The sequence below is a fragment of the Schistocerca cancellata genome, chromosome 3, assembly GCF_023864275.1.
Source record: "Schistocerca cancellata isolate TAMUIC-IGC-003103 chromosome 3, iqSchCanc2.1, whole genome shotgun sequence".
NCBI lineage: Eukaryota > Metazoa > Arthropoda > Insecta > Orthoptera > Acrididae > Schistocerca > Schistocerca cancellata.
The window spans coordinates 414,211,817-414,226,102 of record NC_064628.1 but is presented as its reverse complement, the minus strand read 5'-3'; the positions used below and the strand labels follow the sequence as shown (position 1 = coordinate 414,226,102).

At 40.6% G+C, this 14,286-nt stretch overlaps 1 protein-coding gene across 1 annotated transcript in view; it reads left to right on the top strand.

Moving 5' to 3' along the window:
• The window catches only part of LOC126176346 (solute carrier family 22 member 7-like), a 127,491-nt gene extending 120,322 nt beyond the window's left edge, over positions 1 to 7,169 (top strand). The window contains exon 10 of the mRNA XM_049923498.1: positions 6,397 to 7,169. Coding sequence (XP_049779455.1) covers positions 6,397 to 7,169 — 773 coding nt within the window. The remainder of the gene's footprint in view (positions 1 to 6,396) is intronic.
• The last annotated feature ends 7,117 nt before the right edge of the window (positions 7,170 to 14,286 follow it).

Genomic DNA, 14,286 nt, shown 5'->3' with positions numbered 1-14,286 from the left:
TAGCCACAGTGTAAATGAATTAGGTCCTGATATCTGCACTGTGACATCATGGAAATTACCCACTTGTGCATGTACGGTGCCTGCCAACTTTACTGTTTTGGCACTGGAGGCAACACTTCATCCACTCTCTACAATCCCTCTTTGCTCCTGGCCACATGAGGCGATCTAGAATCAGATCGAGTGTAGATCTCGTACCAGGGTGGATCAGACTGTGTAGCGTTTCGAATGCTTGCCGTCAGAAGTTCATAGACAGGTATGGATGTGGCTTGCCTGTGGACACATCACAATGCAGTTGCGTGCTGGTGACAGGAATGTCTACAGATTGTAATTGCACTGAAGTCTGTGCATCTTGTAACAGGTCTTGCTGCCCTTGGTCTGACTTCTGTGCTACTGTGAGTACAGTGTAGTCCAGTGTAGAGCTGTTGCTGACACAAGAGAGACAGTCCGACATGATGTTGTCGATCCCAGAAATGTGTTAAACGTCTGTGGTAAATTGGGCAAGGTACAGCAGTTTATTGTGTTGCCTCTGTGAACAGTTCAGATTATTTTGCCAGAAGGTGAATGTCAGCGACTTGTGGTCTGTAAATATTGTGAAGGCATGAGGATGAAAGTATTTAGCAGTCTCATATATTTCCAGCAGTTTGTGGTTGTGTGTGCTCCATTTCTCTTGCGAGGTGGTCAGCTTTTTAGAAAAGAATGCTAGTGGCTGCCAGGCCTCATCAACCCATTCTATTGCTGCCTATTCTATTACTGTCTGGCTCGCATCTACAACCACATCAGCCGGCCGTGATGGCCGAGCGGTTCTAGGCGCTTCAGTCTGGAACCGCGCGACTGCTACAGTCGCAGGTTCCAATCCTGCCTCGGGCATGGATGTGTGTGCTGTCCTTAGGTTAGTTAGGTTTAAGTAGTTCTAAGTCTAGGGTACTGATGACCTCAGATGTTAAGTCCCATAGTGCTCCGAGCCATTTGAACCATTTTTTTTTACAACCACATCCATTCGGCTCAGGATTGCCAACAGTGCCGCATCCACTATCACTTGCTTTGTTTTCTCAAATGCTGCCATCATATCGTCTGTCCAGGTAATTGCTGAATTGCCTTTAGCCTTCGGGTCTGCCAGCATGGCTGTCAGTGGCTCTTGAACTTCAGCTGCATGTGGCAGATGCAACCAATAAAAGTTCAGTATGCCTAGGTGGCGCCTTAATTCCTTGCATGTGGCCAGCCGGGGCAGCTGGCGAATAGCCTCTATTTCGTTCAGCAATGGTAGCAAGCCTGAAGGAGTAAGACGGTGGCCTCGGAAGTCAACTTGCGACTGTTCAAAGATACACTTCGCCACGTTCAGCACAATTCCGTACTCACTTGGATGTTGAAATACATCAAAGAGATGCTGGCCACGTTCTTCTAGCGAGGAAGCCGGCCGGAGTGGCCGAGCGGTTCTAGGCGCTACAGTCTGGAACCGCGTGACCGCTACGGTCGCAGGTTCAAATCCTGCCTCGGGCATGGATGTGTGTGATGTCCTTAGGTTACTTGGGTTTAAGTAGTTCTAAGTTCTAGGGGACTGATGACCACAGCAGTTAAGTCCCGTAGTGCTCAGAGACATTTGAACCATTTTCTAGTGAGGATGAAAAGACCAAAACGTCGTTAAGGTAAGCGAAATAGAATGACAGGCCTCGCAGCACAGAACTGATGAACCTTTACCACATTTTCTTCGCAGTCTGGAGACAAAAAGTCATAAATTTGCTTTCAAATAAGCCAAATGGCGTAATTATGGCTGTCTTTGGTATACCTTTGTTGGTCACTGGGATCAGTGTATAGACCTTAGCACAATCTAGTACATTATACACACAAGCGCCACTCAATGCACAGTTGAAGTCACAGAGCAGAAGTATCGGGTACCTTTCAGGTATTGTGCGGTCATTCAGTGCTCTATAATCCCCACAAATTATATCAGCAAGTGAAAATTGCTCGAAATGTGTATAAACTCGACGGATTGACAGGCAGTAAGGTCCCACATTACTGAATTTATCGAGAAATTGTTCCACAAATATACGGCCATCAACCTCGTCATTAGTTGGTTTACACATTGCTGAGTGTCGTGGCCATATTTTTTCATCTGAAGACGTGCGCCGAAAAATGGGCTATCCCTCAAATGTAACAGCTTAGATATAAGTGTTGCCATCTGTTGCCAGGTATGGGAACTATCAAAATTGACATTGGTCTCACCCCTAAATATCAGGGATGAGACCAATGTCAATTTTGATAGATCCCGTACCCAGCAACAGATGGCAACATTTATCTCTAAGCTGTTACATTTGAGGGTTAGCCTATTTCTCCGTGCATGTCTTCATTTGTTTCTTAGGTACTGTAAAGGAATCTCCAACTGGACACCTGCACCCACAGTGAACGTTAGCTCTTCTTAATATAATGTGAAGAGGTAGGCAAGTAATCTTCTTCGGTTGATCCAGCCATCTACTTGCTGCTCTTCTTCGTGGTCTTCTGCTTTCGGTTTAGTCTTACAAGATGGTCTTTTCTAAGTTATCACCTTGTCTTCCTAAAATGTTCCCAAGGAACTGGCAATATTTTTGACTGACATGGGAAGATAGGGCTCTTGTGAAGCTAAGTTCTGCTATAATGAAAGCATTGGTTCATATTTCTGCCCATGGTGTGCTTAACATCTTCCACAAACATTACAGTCATTGACTACCTCTAGATCCTTTAAGCAACCTGTAAGTTGGATTTGATCTGATACTTAGCGATTAAGGGGAGCCGGAGGTGCCTATGCTGCCCATGTTAAAATTACTAAGTTTGAGGAACATTTATGAATAAACTATCAAATAGAAAAATTTGAATTTTTTTTACATATAGAGTGGTTTAGTATTGCAGTTATGACAGAGGGATTTTGGAGTATCTATCCTAGTTTCCTTCCAATTATTTTTTTTATTAATGACCCAAATTTTTTTACAAATAATTGCTTTATAATTAAACTGAAATGAAACTACTGAACATATTGCCAAATGGCTGTGTTACAATGTAAGTTTGACCACTAGGAGTTCTGTATAAAAATTTCATCTCTCTAGCTTGAGTGGATTTTGAGAAAATGTTCCTTATATTCGAAAAATTCTAATTTACGGGAAATGGCTATCAAAGTTTCTCAATACATTCCTGCACTATAGGATGGATTATCAAGGGTCTTCTTCATCCACCAAAAGCTTCCTCCTCTTTCTTCTTTTCTGGACTGTTGTTCCATCATACTTCATATGCCTCTCTTCTTTCTGCTCCTCTTATCCTTTCTCTGTCAATATTTCTTAGTGCTCGTACAGTGTTCACCCCAGCTGTAAATCCTAATGCCTTCAGAACTTCACACTTCACACTGTTCCCTTGGTTGCATGTTGCTATTGCATCATAAATGCCAAAGTGCAGTGTTTTTATGCTTACAAACACCCTTTTAGGAATCACTTTCCAAATCAAATTGTTTACGCTCTCATTAGGATTCTGCGTCTTTCCGTGTAGACATTTGTGTAACAATTATGGCTGTGCTAAGTCATGAAAAATTGGTTTTATTGCATTTATCACAGCTGCTGGCAAACCATGTTTGTGATCATAGTCCTTTTTTGCATTACATTTGCACCAGGAATCTTTTGGGCACAGGCTGTGTTGAGGGTATTCATTGGAAGAGGCAGTATGAAGGAACAATGCCCACACTGCTTTTCGCATGTCACTAACATTACTAGTATTTTACCTTATAGCATACCCATAGTATCTCTGTAGACGTTCAGTCACCTCATCAGTATGCCTGGCTCTCCCTCCTATTGTCTTTCCATCACTGAGCTTACTTGAACCCAAAGTTTGTTTGAGCCTTCAAAGCCGTGCACCCGTACGCTTTTGCACATGCCCAATTCATTCCAACTTTTCAACTACAAATTCATTTCCATATGGTTTCAGTTCCTCTATAGTCTTGAAACCTTTGGAGTCACCATCCCCAAGGTAGTATTTGTACCTAACGCTGTATCTGGGAACTGAACGTTCAAAAATTTGTTTCACTCCATCAACTTCCATTGCTCCACTTGATCCACTAAAATTTGCCTCACAGGTTCCACTGTGCTCTCCTTTGATTTTATTTTTGCACCTGCAATGTTTTGATAATATTGCAACATCTATCACTTTTGCACTATCACCACAAGTAGCAGTTACAACCCCATTCATGGATTTATGACCCCTCTTTTGCCAGGAACCATCTAATGCCACTACCAAATCCCTAGAACCACCGTTCATTTCTACAGATTCCTCCACTGTTTCCTTCATGGTTTTCAAAGCCATATCTTCAACAGAGGATCCTACCAGTTCACAGTAGTACCCAAATTTGCTTGGAGGCGATGGCAAGTTCATAATACCACAAAACAGTTTACCAGCAGCAGACCCTTTTCCAATGGATTGAAGACCATACACAAGTCGAACATTCACATCAAACACTCTAGATCGTCCATTTTCACCAAAGAGACTGGCATGTGAATTGTAGAAAGTCACTTGATACTTGCAACGTGCACAGATTACCTTCATCTCACAAGCTAAACCAAAGTGCTTTGTTATCTCTAGTCCCACTCCTACACTTGAACACATTTTGCACAGAACACTTTCTTTCAGCACAGAAGATAATAATCCAATATTCAGTACTTCGTTAATATCATCACTGTCACTAACATATTCACGAAATCTGTCACTTCCACCAGTCAGCTTCTTGCTAGAAGATGTCACAGGGCTATGGCTGGCCATGTCTTGCTTAGCAGAAGAACGCACTGTTTCGGTAATTGTAGTATCGCAACTTGGTATTAGTGTTAATTTTCTTTTCCCTATGTTCTTCCTCTTCTTATATACACGGTTACTAAAACGTGGCATCGTAACCAGAACAACGCTTTACACAAGAAATATAATACTACCAATAACAGGCGCAACACTGAACTAATTCGAAACGGTAAACAGCAAAGAGATGATGTTCCGCGCTCTTAGCGCTTCATTTGTCACAGAAAACAATTTGGCCAACCCTCGCACACTCTCTGTAGGCGTAACATAAGGCGCTGTATGCGTAACAGGCCAAGAAAATCCCAAGCAGTTCGCCAGGAAGTCACGAGAGGGTGTTAGATGCATTCAGCGGCCGCCCATTTCCTCTGCAGGCGTGGGGGAAAATGGTAATAACTCCACTTCTAGGGCGAGTAGAACAATAATTCAAAAGTTTACATTAAAGAGGAATGTTCCAATTAATTTTCGGTAGCGAAAAAAAAAAATCGTAATTTTTTGGATCTGACCACCTCCGGCTCCCCTTAATAACTTTTAGTTAGATTTTTCATGTTTATCTCTAGATATTAATGTAAATTAAAAGTCATCGCTGTGAAGAACAGATCATGAAGTTCCTCATCACTTCCTGCAATGAGGATAATATCAATTGCAAAGCACAAATTGGTTATTTTCCTACTGCCAATCGAAATTCCACTATTCTGGCCATACAGTCAGAAGTATTAACCCTACATTACTACACCGTTTCTCAATATTTTCAACACATATTTCCTGGTATAACTGAAATTAGGCGTTTGTGGACTATGAAAAGTAGCTTTACCATATTTCGATTTGCGTCTGTACCTACAATAACTATGGAGCTCACTACTGCTGTTACAAATAAATAAATGTGTAAAAAAAGGACAAATAAGTGCAGTATTAAAGTGTCAGTCTCAATGCAAAATGTAAACATACAGAGTTACACGTAAGTCGTCTGACAGTCTCATTTTGTCATGCACAGTACACTATGCTCAGTTCATAGATATTCTTGGTGTATGTATTCTTTCCATGATCCTGTCTCTGATTCTTTAGGTTTGTTATCTCTCAAAGTTTAGTTCTGTGCTGCAGTCGTTTATACCACCATAAAACATATTCGGTTTTTCGGAGCTAGATTTGAGACAAGAAAATTTAAATTTCTGTTTGTAAATTGATTTTAGTTGTAAACTCCTTGAAGCATTATCAAAGATTTTAACGGAAGTGGCAGTGTGAATATGAAAGTATGAAATACAGGTACCGTACCTCAACATTGTGTTGTGCTTACGGCAGCCAGCTATTGGACACTCAACGGCAATCTGTCTTCGCGTGTGAGATTTCGCCATCCCTTTAAACGCAATGTACGGCACATTGAGCCAGCATTTCTTAAAATAATGTCCGAGGACACCAGCTGTGGAACATGTCAAAGACTTGCTGACAGCTGCTTGCGTATTTCGAAGTGGTGTCCTATCCTTGTAGTAGCCGTCATAGTGCTGTGGTCGTACTATGCTTACGTGGTAGAATTTTGCGTTTTCAGTGTGGATACAACATACGAGAATATAGTGTACCTGTTCGTTTTTCATTTTCTCTTTGTTTTAGTATTGGTGGCGTACTGGAGAACTAGTTTCACGCACCCCGGAGAAATTCCGGATAATTTCCAAATTCCACAGCCTGAAACATCCAACCAACTCGATGTCAACAATGGTGCATGCATGAATGAACACTTAGAAGAAATTGTTCGAAACATTGGTGTGAAAACGCGAACAGCAACGGGGGATATTCGTTACTGCGAAAAATGTCGGCACATTAAACCTGACAGAGCACATCACTGCAGTGCCTGTGGGAAATGCATTCTCAAAATGGATCATCACTGTCCATGGGTTAACAATTGCGTTGGTTTTAACAATTACAAGTTCTTCATGCTGTTTCTGGTATATGCTATGTTGTACTGCGTTTTCATTGGGAGTTCAACGTTGATGTACTGTATAAGGTTTTGGAAACAGCAGACGCAGAACAATAAGTGGCAACTTTATATCCTATTCCTGTTATCTGTTATGTTTCTTATCAGCATAGCACCGTTATTTTTTTACCACTGTTTTCTTCTCCTAGACAACAGGACGACTCTAGAAGCATTTAGAGCGCCAGTGTTTCTGCATGGAATTGATAGGGACGGATTCAACTTGGGCAGAAGTAAAAATTTTAGGGAAGTGTTTGGAGAAAATTGGCTTTTATGGTTTCTTCCAGTGTCAAGCACTCCTGGTGATGGCGTTCACTTCCCATTACGCATTCGTAACTCTGGCAGAACGTACAATACTGTGGAGAGAGGTGACAGTCATTTTAAACGCAATCATGAATATGGTGAAGTAAAGTGAATCCAGTAATAGACCCGACTTTTCACAGTCGCTCCCGAGAAAGCAAGGATGAAGTGTGAATGAGTGGATACGGATCTTTTCTCGAGTCGGCTTTTAAAACTCGGGGAAATAGACGGCTTACAGATTGTCTTAACAATACGGCAACAATTCGGTACGGCACTTTGTGTTTCAGGTAGTACAAGCATGAACATCAATCCATAAAAAAGAATAAGCGTCAGTTGTACTACATATTCACGCATTCTTCATATTTATTTAGAAATAAAACATGCAATCGCAAATTCTATCAAAATTCTGGCTTGATCACATTACATTTATTTTCAGCTTAATAGAGACAGCAACATCAAAGATGTTGAAGCAGCATATTATTTACGATGTACGAAAAGGTAAGTCACAACTACTTGCAGTGACCATATTTCCAATTATGTCTAATAGTTCTGTAACGTTTTTTCTACGTCAACCCGCAGTAAGGGCACTTATTTCAGTCCCTTCGTAGAGCTATTCTGACAAACAACTTTTACTACCGGCACGGTAGGTAGGCCTATGCCTACTTGAAAAATTTCCGCAGACAACAGCTAAAACCAGACCTTATTACTCCTACAGAACACGCAGGCCCCACTGGTAGGTGCTATTATGGAAACTGCAGGCGTGATATAAGTAGGATACCGTAATAGTTTCCCTTTCAGCTCTGGTAGTGTCACTAGTTTTGCACGTCACTGGAGAACGTCTGTTCTACTTCGTAAAAGTCTGATGCTGACCGCAAAAACCATTTAACGACGCGTTCCCGGAGTTTTCATTAGGAAGTCATTTAATAGCCATTCATTTGTGTTAAAAATAAGTAGGCATTTCTTTTGTCATCTGTTTCCTAGTTTCCAACTTTTTTCTACGCTCCCCTTCACCCGCCTCTTGATAAGGTAGATGCCCATTTTATTCTGCAACGAAGGAGACGACTCAACTAGAAACAGTAGTACAGTGAGAAGAAATATTTTGAGAACTCAGAAAAGCATTTTGCAAGCTTGTAGTACAAAGGTTGACATGCAAATACGCTATTTTTATATATGTAAGAAGTGCCAGGAGTCTTGTTTAATACTATACTTGTAAGTTATAAGTGAAAAGATAAAGCACAGCTGGTGAGCTCATTACCAAATCTACGACTAGTACACCAGTAAAAAGACCGTAAATTTCAACATAGCAACTCTGTTCCAGTATCTCCTGGAAGAAAATAAAAGTATGATGGAGGCGGATGGGAGAGGGGGGAGGGGCAAGAAGGGTCACTAGTGCGCCCCCCCCCCCCCTAGATAAGGAGATTTTACTCATAAACTGAGAGCATAACCATCAACTCCCTGAGATATAATAAGTTTATTGTGTAATTTTTAAAATTTAGTTCTTATTGGATGACATCTCAAATCATGCCAACACATTTACATAACAAAAATGGTAATTTGAAAGTCTTGTGCCCCACTGCCCCCGCCTTCCCCACCCCCCTCCTGGGAACACCAATGCTGCAACAGCTTTCAAATTGAGCTTAACATATGGTACACTTCACAAATAAACAAACTTGGTGCCAAGCCCATTGCTAATTATCCTAAAAGAATAAATCTCAGCAAAGTGATGATGACAGGGAAAGATACATCATGATTGAAAGGAAAGGTCATAGATATCAGATTAAAATTTCCAGCCGGCCGGTGTGGCCATGTGGTTCTAGACGCTTCAATCTGGAACCGCGTGACCACTACAGTCGCAGGTTCGAATCCTGCCTTGGGCATGGATGTGTGTGTTGTCCTTAGGTTAGTTAGGTTTCAGTAGTCCTAAGTTCTAGGGGACTGATAACCACAGATGTTAAGTCCCATAGTGCTCAGAGCCATTTGAACCATTTTTTAAAATTTCCAGGAAACAAATAATTAGTATATCTCAAATTTAAAAAGAAATTTGCATGTTAACTGAAAATGTAATTAAAAATGAAATAAATAACTATGATGAATTTACAAACATATTCTTGTTCTTGTGGCTTTGCCCTGCTTCATGGCAGGATCAGCATGATTATGAATGGATTTGGCATGGTTAATTTAAAGGGCTGCCAGATGCTTTTCCAAATAATTTAACTTAGTGTGATGGGGGAAAGTGCCAGAAAATCACATCCTGGCTGCACATTGACCATTGTTCTTAATCTGCCAGACAGATCTAATCCAGGCTGGTACATCCATGTCCTGAAAGTGGTGCTTTAATACACATGGCTATCTGAGTGGGTGTAAATTAACAGTGATAACCCAAATAACATTTTGTAAACTTTGCTAATCAGCCAGTCCACTCAAGAATTGCAAATTAATTGCACAAACCCTACCATCTCATGCAAAACAGACAATAAATGTGATAATTTCTTAGCTGCATACCACTTTCATAAACTGGCAAACAAACTCAATATTCCCAAACCAAATAACTATGACATATTCAGTAATTTAATCATAAAGTGTGCAGAAGAGGAAGTCAAAACTCATTTCTTTTGCTTTCCAACGTGGTACTAGGTGCAAGCATTTTCCTAAAGTATCTTAAGCTTACAGTTACCATTATATAACCAGTTCAGTAAGGGGAATTTAAAATCTGTAGGTATTTCTACATACATGCTATGCACAACAAAAATTCATTGGAGTACACAGAAATTGAACAGTTGCACCTAGACAGATATAAATTGGATCACATTTCTGTACGTAAATTATAAGGAAAGGGAGAGGAACTGTAGACATAAGAAGTGGGAAAGGACCCAGGCCCCAGATGTAAATAAATTCATCTACATCTACAGGATTACTCTGCAACTCACAGTTAAGTGCCTGGCAGAGGCTTGACTCAACAGCTTTTAGAGTGTTGTGCTTCATTTATGAACTAGGAAACTTACGTATGTGATAGTGTTTCTGATAGTGCACTATGCCACAACAGGGAATTTATTACACTTCATCAGGCAATCAGAGATAGTTCCAATAAAACTTTGTAAAATTAACTACTGACTTGGAAGTCTTCGTATGAATTAACTTCATCTCAACAGTGATAGTTAAAGGAATACCCTTAACATATTGTTGTAATCAATGACTTTGGGTATAATTCCTAACACAAAAGGACATAGTAACATGCATCTATAAAAATGGAAATAAATAAAATCATCTGTTGTTAGTAGCGCACTTCACTTCTCCCAGATTTTGAGAAAGTGGTCTATGATAAAATATAAAACATTGTCTCTTTTACATGTAACAATATTATGAGAAGGAAAGTTCCTACTCATCGTATAGCGGAGATGCTGAGTCATAGATTAGCACAACAAAAAGACTCTCACAATTAAAGCTTTTGGCCATTAAGGCCTTTGTCAACATAGTGTATGTGTGTGTGTGTGTGTGTGTGTGTGTGTGTGTATGTGTGTCTTTTGTTGACAAAGGCCTTAATGGCTGAAAGCTTTAATTGTGAGAGTCTTTTTGTTGTTATATCTGTGACTCAGCATCTCCACTATGTGGTGAGTAGCAACTTCCCTTCTTGTAATACTGTTACATTCCATCCTGGATTTTCCGTTCTTTGTCTTTTATATGGTTAGAATTGCTTCTCAGTTTGTCTTTAGCTATACTAGGAATGTATACTAGACCTCACAATAAACAAGTAAAACTATCCCATCAGTACACTTTGTGGACTTGACAAAGGTTTCGATTGTGGTGGTCACAAAATTTGCTTGATATACTGAAGTCTTAAGGCATTAGTAGCACCCTTCTACAAGGACAGAGTCTTGCCTTCACAATAGAATACAGATGGTTGTATTGACAGGGATGAAACGGACTTTGTAAGGAAGGAAAGTAACATAAAACAATTCACTATGACTGATACTGACGCACTCTGGCTTTGAACGTATGTGAAACTGATTTTCCAATGACTTGAATGGATTCATAAAAAACATTAATTTTTTTATGACTCCAGCATTCTAATGCAGGGTCCAAATTCACTCTAATGTGCCACAGCTTAGGAGAAAGCTGAACAGATCTATAAATGATTAACAGCAAATATTTTTAATATCAGAAAATATCCTCCCATACTGATATCTATAGTTACATCAGGGTCCTCAGAATGTTGTGTTGCAAAAGAACCACTTCAATCATTGTTGCTGTTTTTTGAACTTCAGTACTTTCATAATACATTGTAAGTACAGTATTCTGCTTCATAAATCTTCCTATCAATAATGCAGCAATATGGCAAAGTTTGGAAATAATTTACATTGCTTGATGTCAGCAATGGCTGCTTGTACTTGATGAATAGTTAGTGCAGTAATTGTGTACATGGATCTCTGTTGATTCTAGGTAGATTTGCTCAACTGTTGCTCATCCTGTAATGTGGAAGAGCTAACTCTTCTCTGTTTGATATACTTGCAGATGTATCAAATTGTAGTGGGAAGCAGTGATGTATTTTCAGGTCACTTTTTAACTAAGTTTACATACCATGTATTATCGTGACGGGGTTAGATGACAACTGTAAATCTTGCATCACTGTCATAATCTCACTTTTGTTAATACAGTCAGTCAAATATACAATTACTGACTGTGATGAATGCTTCTTTTAATAACTCATCACCCTGGAAAGACTTTTTGTTCTGTGTGAATACATGAGAAATTTAGATAGAAGCAAGAGTGGCAATTTTAAATTTCATTACAAGCCTAGTTAGGATAAATTGTTGGTCAGACATTGTTGATCATAGATGAGTTATTTTCTTCTTTTGTATTTCATATAGAAGTGAATAGCTTGTATTAGAAAGGGTAACTTTGTCTGTTGTGACATTCAGCTTTGTTTTTGTAGCACTGCAAGTCTACAGTCACACATAAAACAGACACTCATTTTTGGATTAAAATGAGAAAGTATTTCCAACCATGGTGTGGAATATAGGTTTCATTGTTTGTGTTCTACAGGCTCGATACATGGTCAAGCTATATTAGTGTTACTACTACCTACATTCAACATCAATATTCAATAGCATAAACAGCAGATGACAGGACCAACAGTTATTTGTACAGTATGTCGGGGCACATGGAAAACAGTACAGTCATGTTGTAAAGTAACAATGGAGTCATTTACTGTGTCCAAAAGGGCATAATCATTGGCTATTGGGCCAAGGGTGGAAGAATTTTTGAAACAGTTAAGTTGGTAAATTTTTCAAATGCGACTAAGGGTAAACTTTACTTTGCATGATAGAATGGTACTATTCAAAACCGAGGCAACTGTGGTGCACCACATCACATAAATGATAGGAGTGAATGACATTTGCGAAGATGTGTGCAGGCAAACCACCCAGATGTACCAAGAGACTACCAACAGTATCTACTCAATGACCATTCAGCGAACTTTGCTGTGTATGGGTCTCTGCAGCAGGCACCTGATTCAAGCACCCACACTGACTGCTGTTCATCGGTGACAAAAACTGGAATTTGTGCACCAGTGCACAGCTGGAAGCACACTGTGTCACAAAAGGTGGCCTTTTCAGATGAGTCACAGTTCATGAGCTATCAGACAGATGGCATGAAATGTCTGAAAGCATATAATCTACAGGTGTTATGTTTTCATGGCATTCCCTCAGTGATCTCATCATTCTGGAAGGAGCAATGGATCAACACAGCTATGCATCTATCCTTGAAGACCACCCGTATCTGCAGTTTGTTTGTCCTCAGCACAATGGCATCTACTAGCAGGACAACACAATGTGACAGTCACCATGCAGTGTACCTGTGTCGTTCAAAGAGCACCAGGATGATTTTACTGTACTCCCTTCTCCACTAAACTCATAGAATTTAAACCTAATCAAGAATCTGTGGTACTGACTCAGTTGGGCTGTTTGCACAGTGGATCCTCAACTGAGAAACCTAGTACAACTGACCACAGCACTGGAGTCAGCACGGCTCCACATCCCTGTTGGTACCTTTCTGAACCTCATTATTTCTCTTCCTCCATGACTTGTGCTGCAAAAGGTGGTTATTTAGGCTTCTGACAAGTGGTCACATTAATCTGACTGGACAGTGTAAATCAGACAACGGAAAGCTGAGATTGGGACATCAACAGTATAGAAAATTGACTGATTGCTACCCACCATAAAGATGACATGTTGAGTCACAATGAAAAGACTGTTACACATTTAGCTTTTGGCCAAAGCCTTTTTTAGAAAAGGAAACACACATTCATTCCCACAAGCAAGCACACAACACATGCAAGAGCACACACACACACACACACACACACACACACACACACACATGATCGCCATCTCCAGCAGCTCTGACTTGAATAGAGCTGTCACGTGAATGAAAGAGCAGTCTTGAGGGGCCGGGAAAGGGGAAGGGACGGCAGGGTTCGAGTGGGCAGAGAGAAGAGATTTGTCTAGTGGATTGTGCAGCGACTGGATTGTATGCAGGCATGACAAGACTGCCACTAGGTGCAGCTTAGAGAGGCTGTGGGGCAGAGAGGCGTGGAGGTGAAACAGAGAGCAGAAAAGAAGAGGAGCAGCTAAGAGGAAAGATGGTCAGATTCATTGGCAGAAGGTGGCATGCAATGAGGGTGATGGGCATGAATATGGAGGACATGATAAGGACAGCAGCTGCAGACACAGTTGGGTGGAAGGTGTGGGGAAAGTACATTACTGTAGGTTGAGGCCAGAATGATTTCAGGAGCAGAGAAAGTGTTGTAAGGATGACTCTCACATGCGCAGTTCAGAAAATCTGGTGATAGAGGGAAGGATCCAGATGGTCCAAGTTGTGAAGCAGCCATTGAAATCAAACATGTTGTGTTCAGCTGCATGTTGTGCTGCAGGTTGGTGTACTTTTTTCTTGGCACCAATTTGGCGGTGACCATTCATCTTTATGGATAGCTAGTTGCTAGTCATATCAACATACAAAGCTGTGCAGTGACTGCTGCAGTGCTGGTAGATGACATGGCTGCTTTCACAGTTGGCTTGGCCTTTGATGGGGTAGGATAAACCTGTGACAGGACTGGGACACTAAGTGCTGGCTGGGTGGATTGGATAGATCTTACATGTGAGTCTTCCACAAGGATGTGATCCCTGTGTCAAGGTATTTGGATTGGGAGTGGCATAGAGGTGGACTAGGGTGTTGTG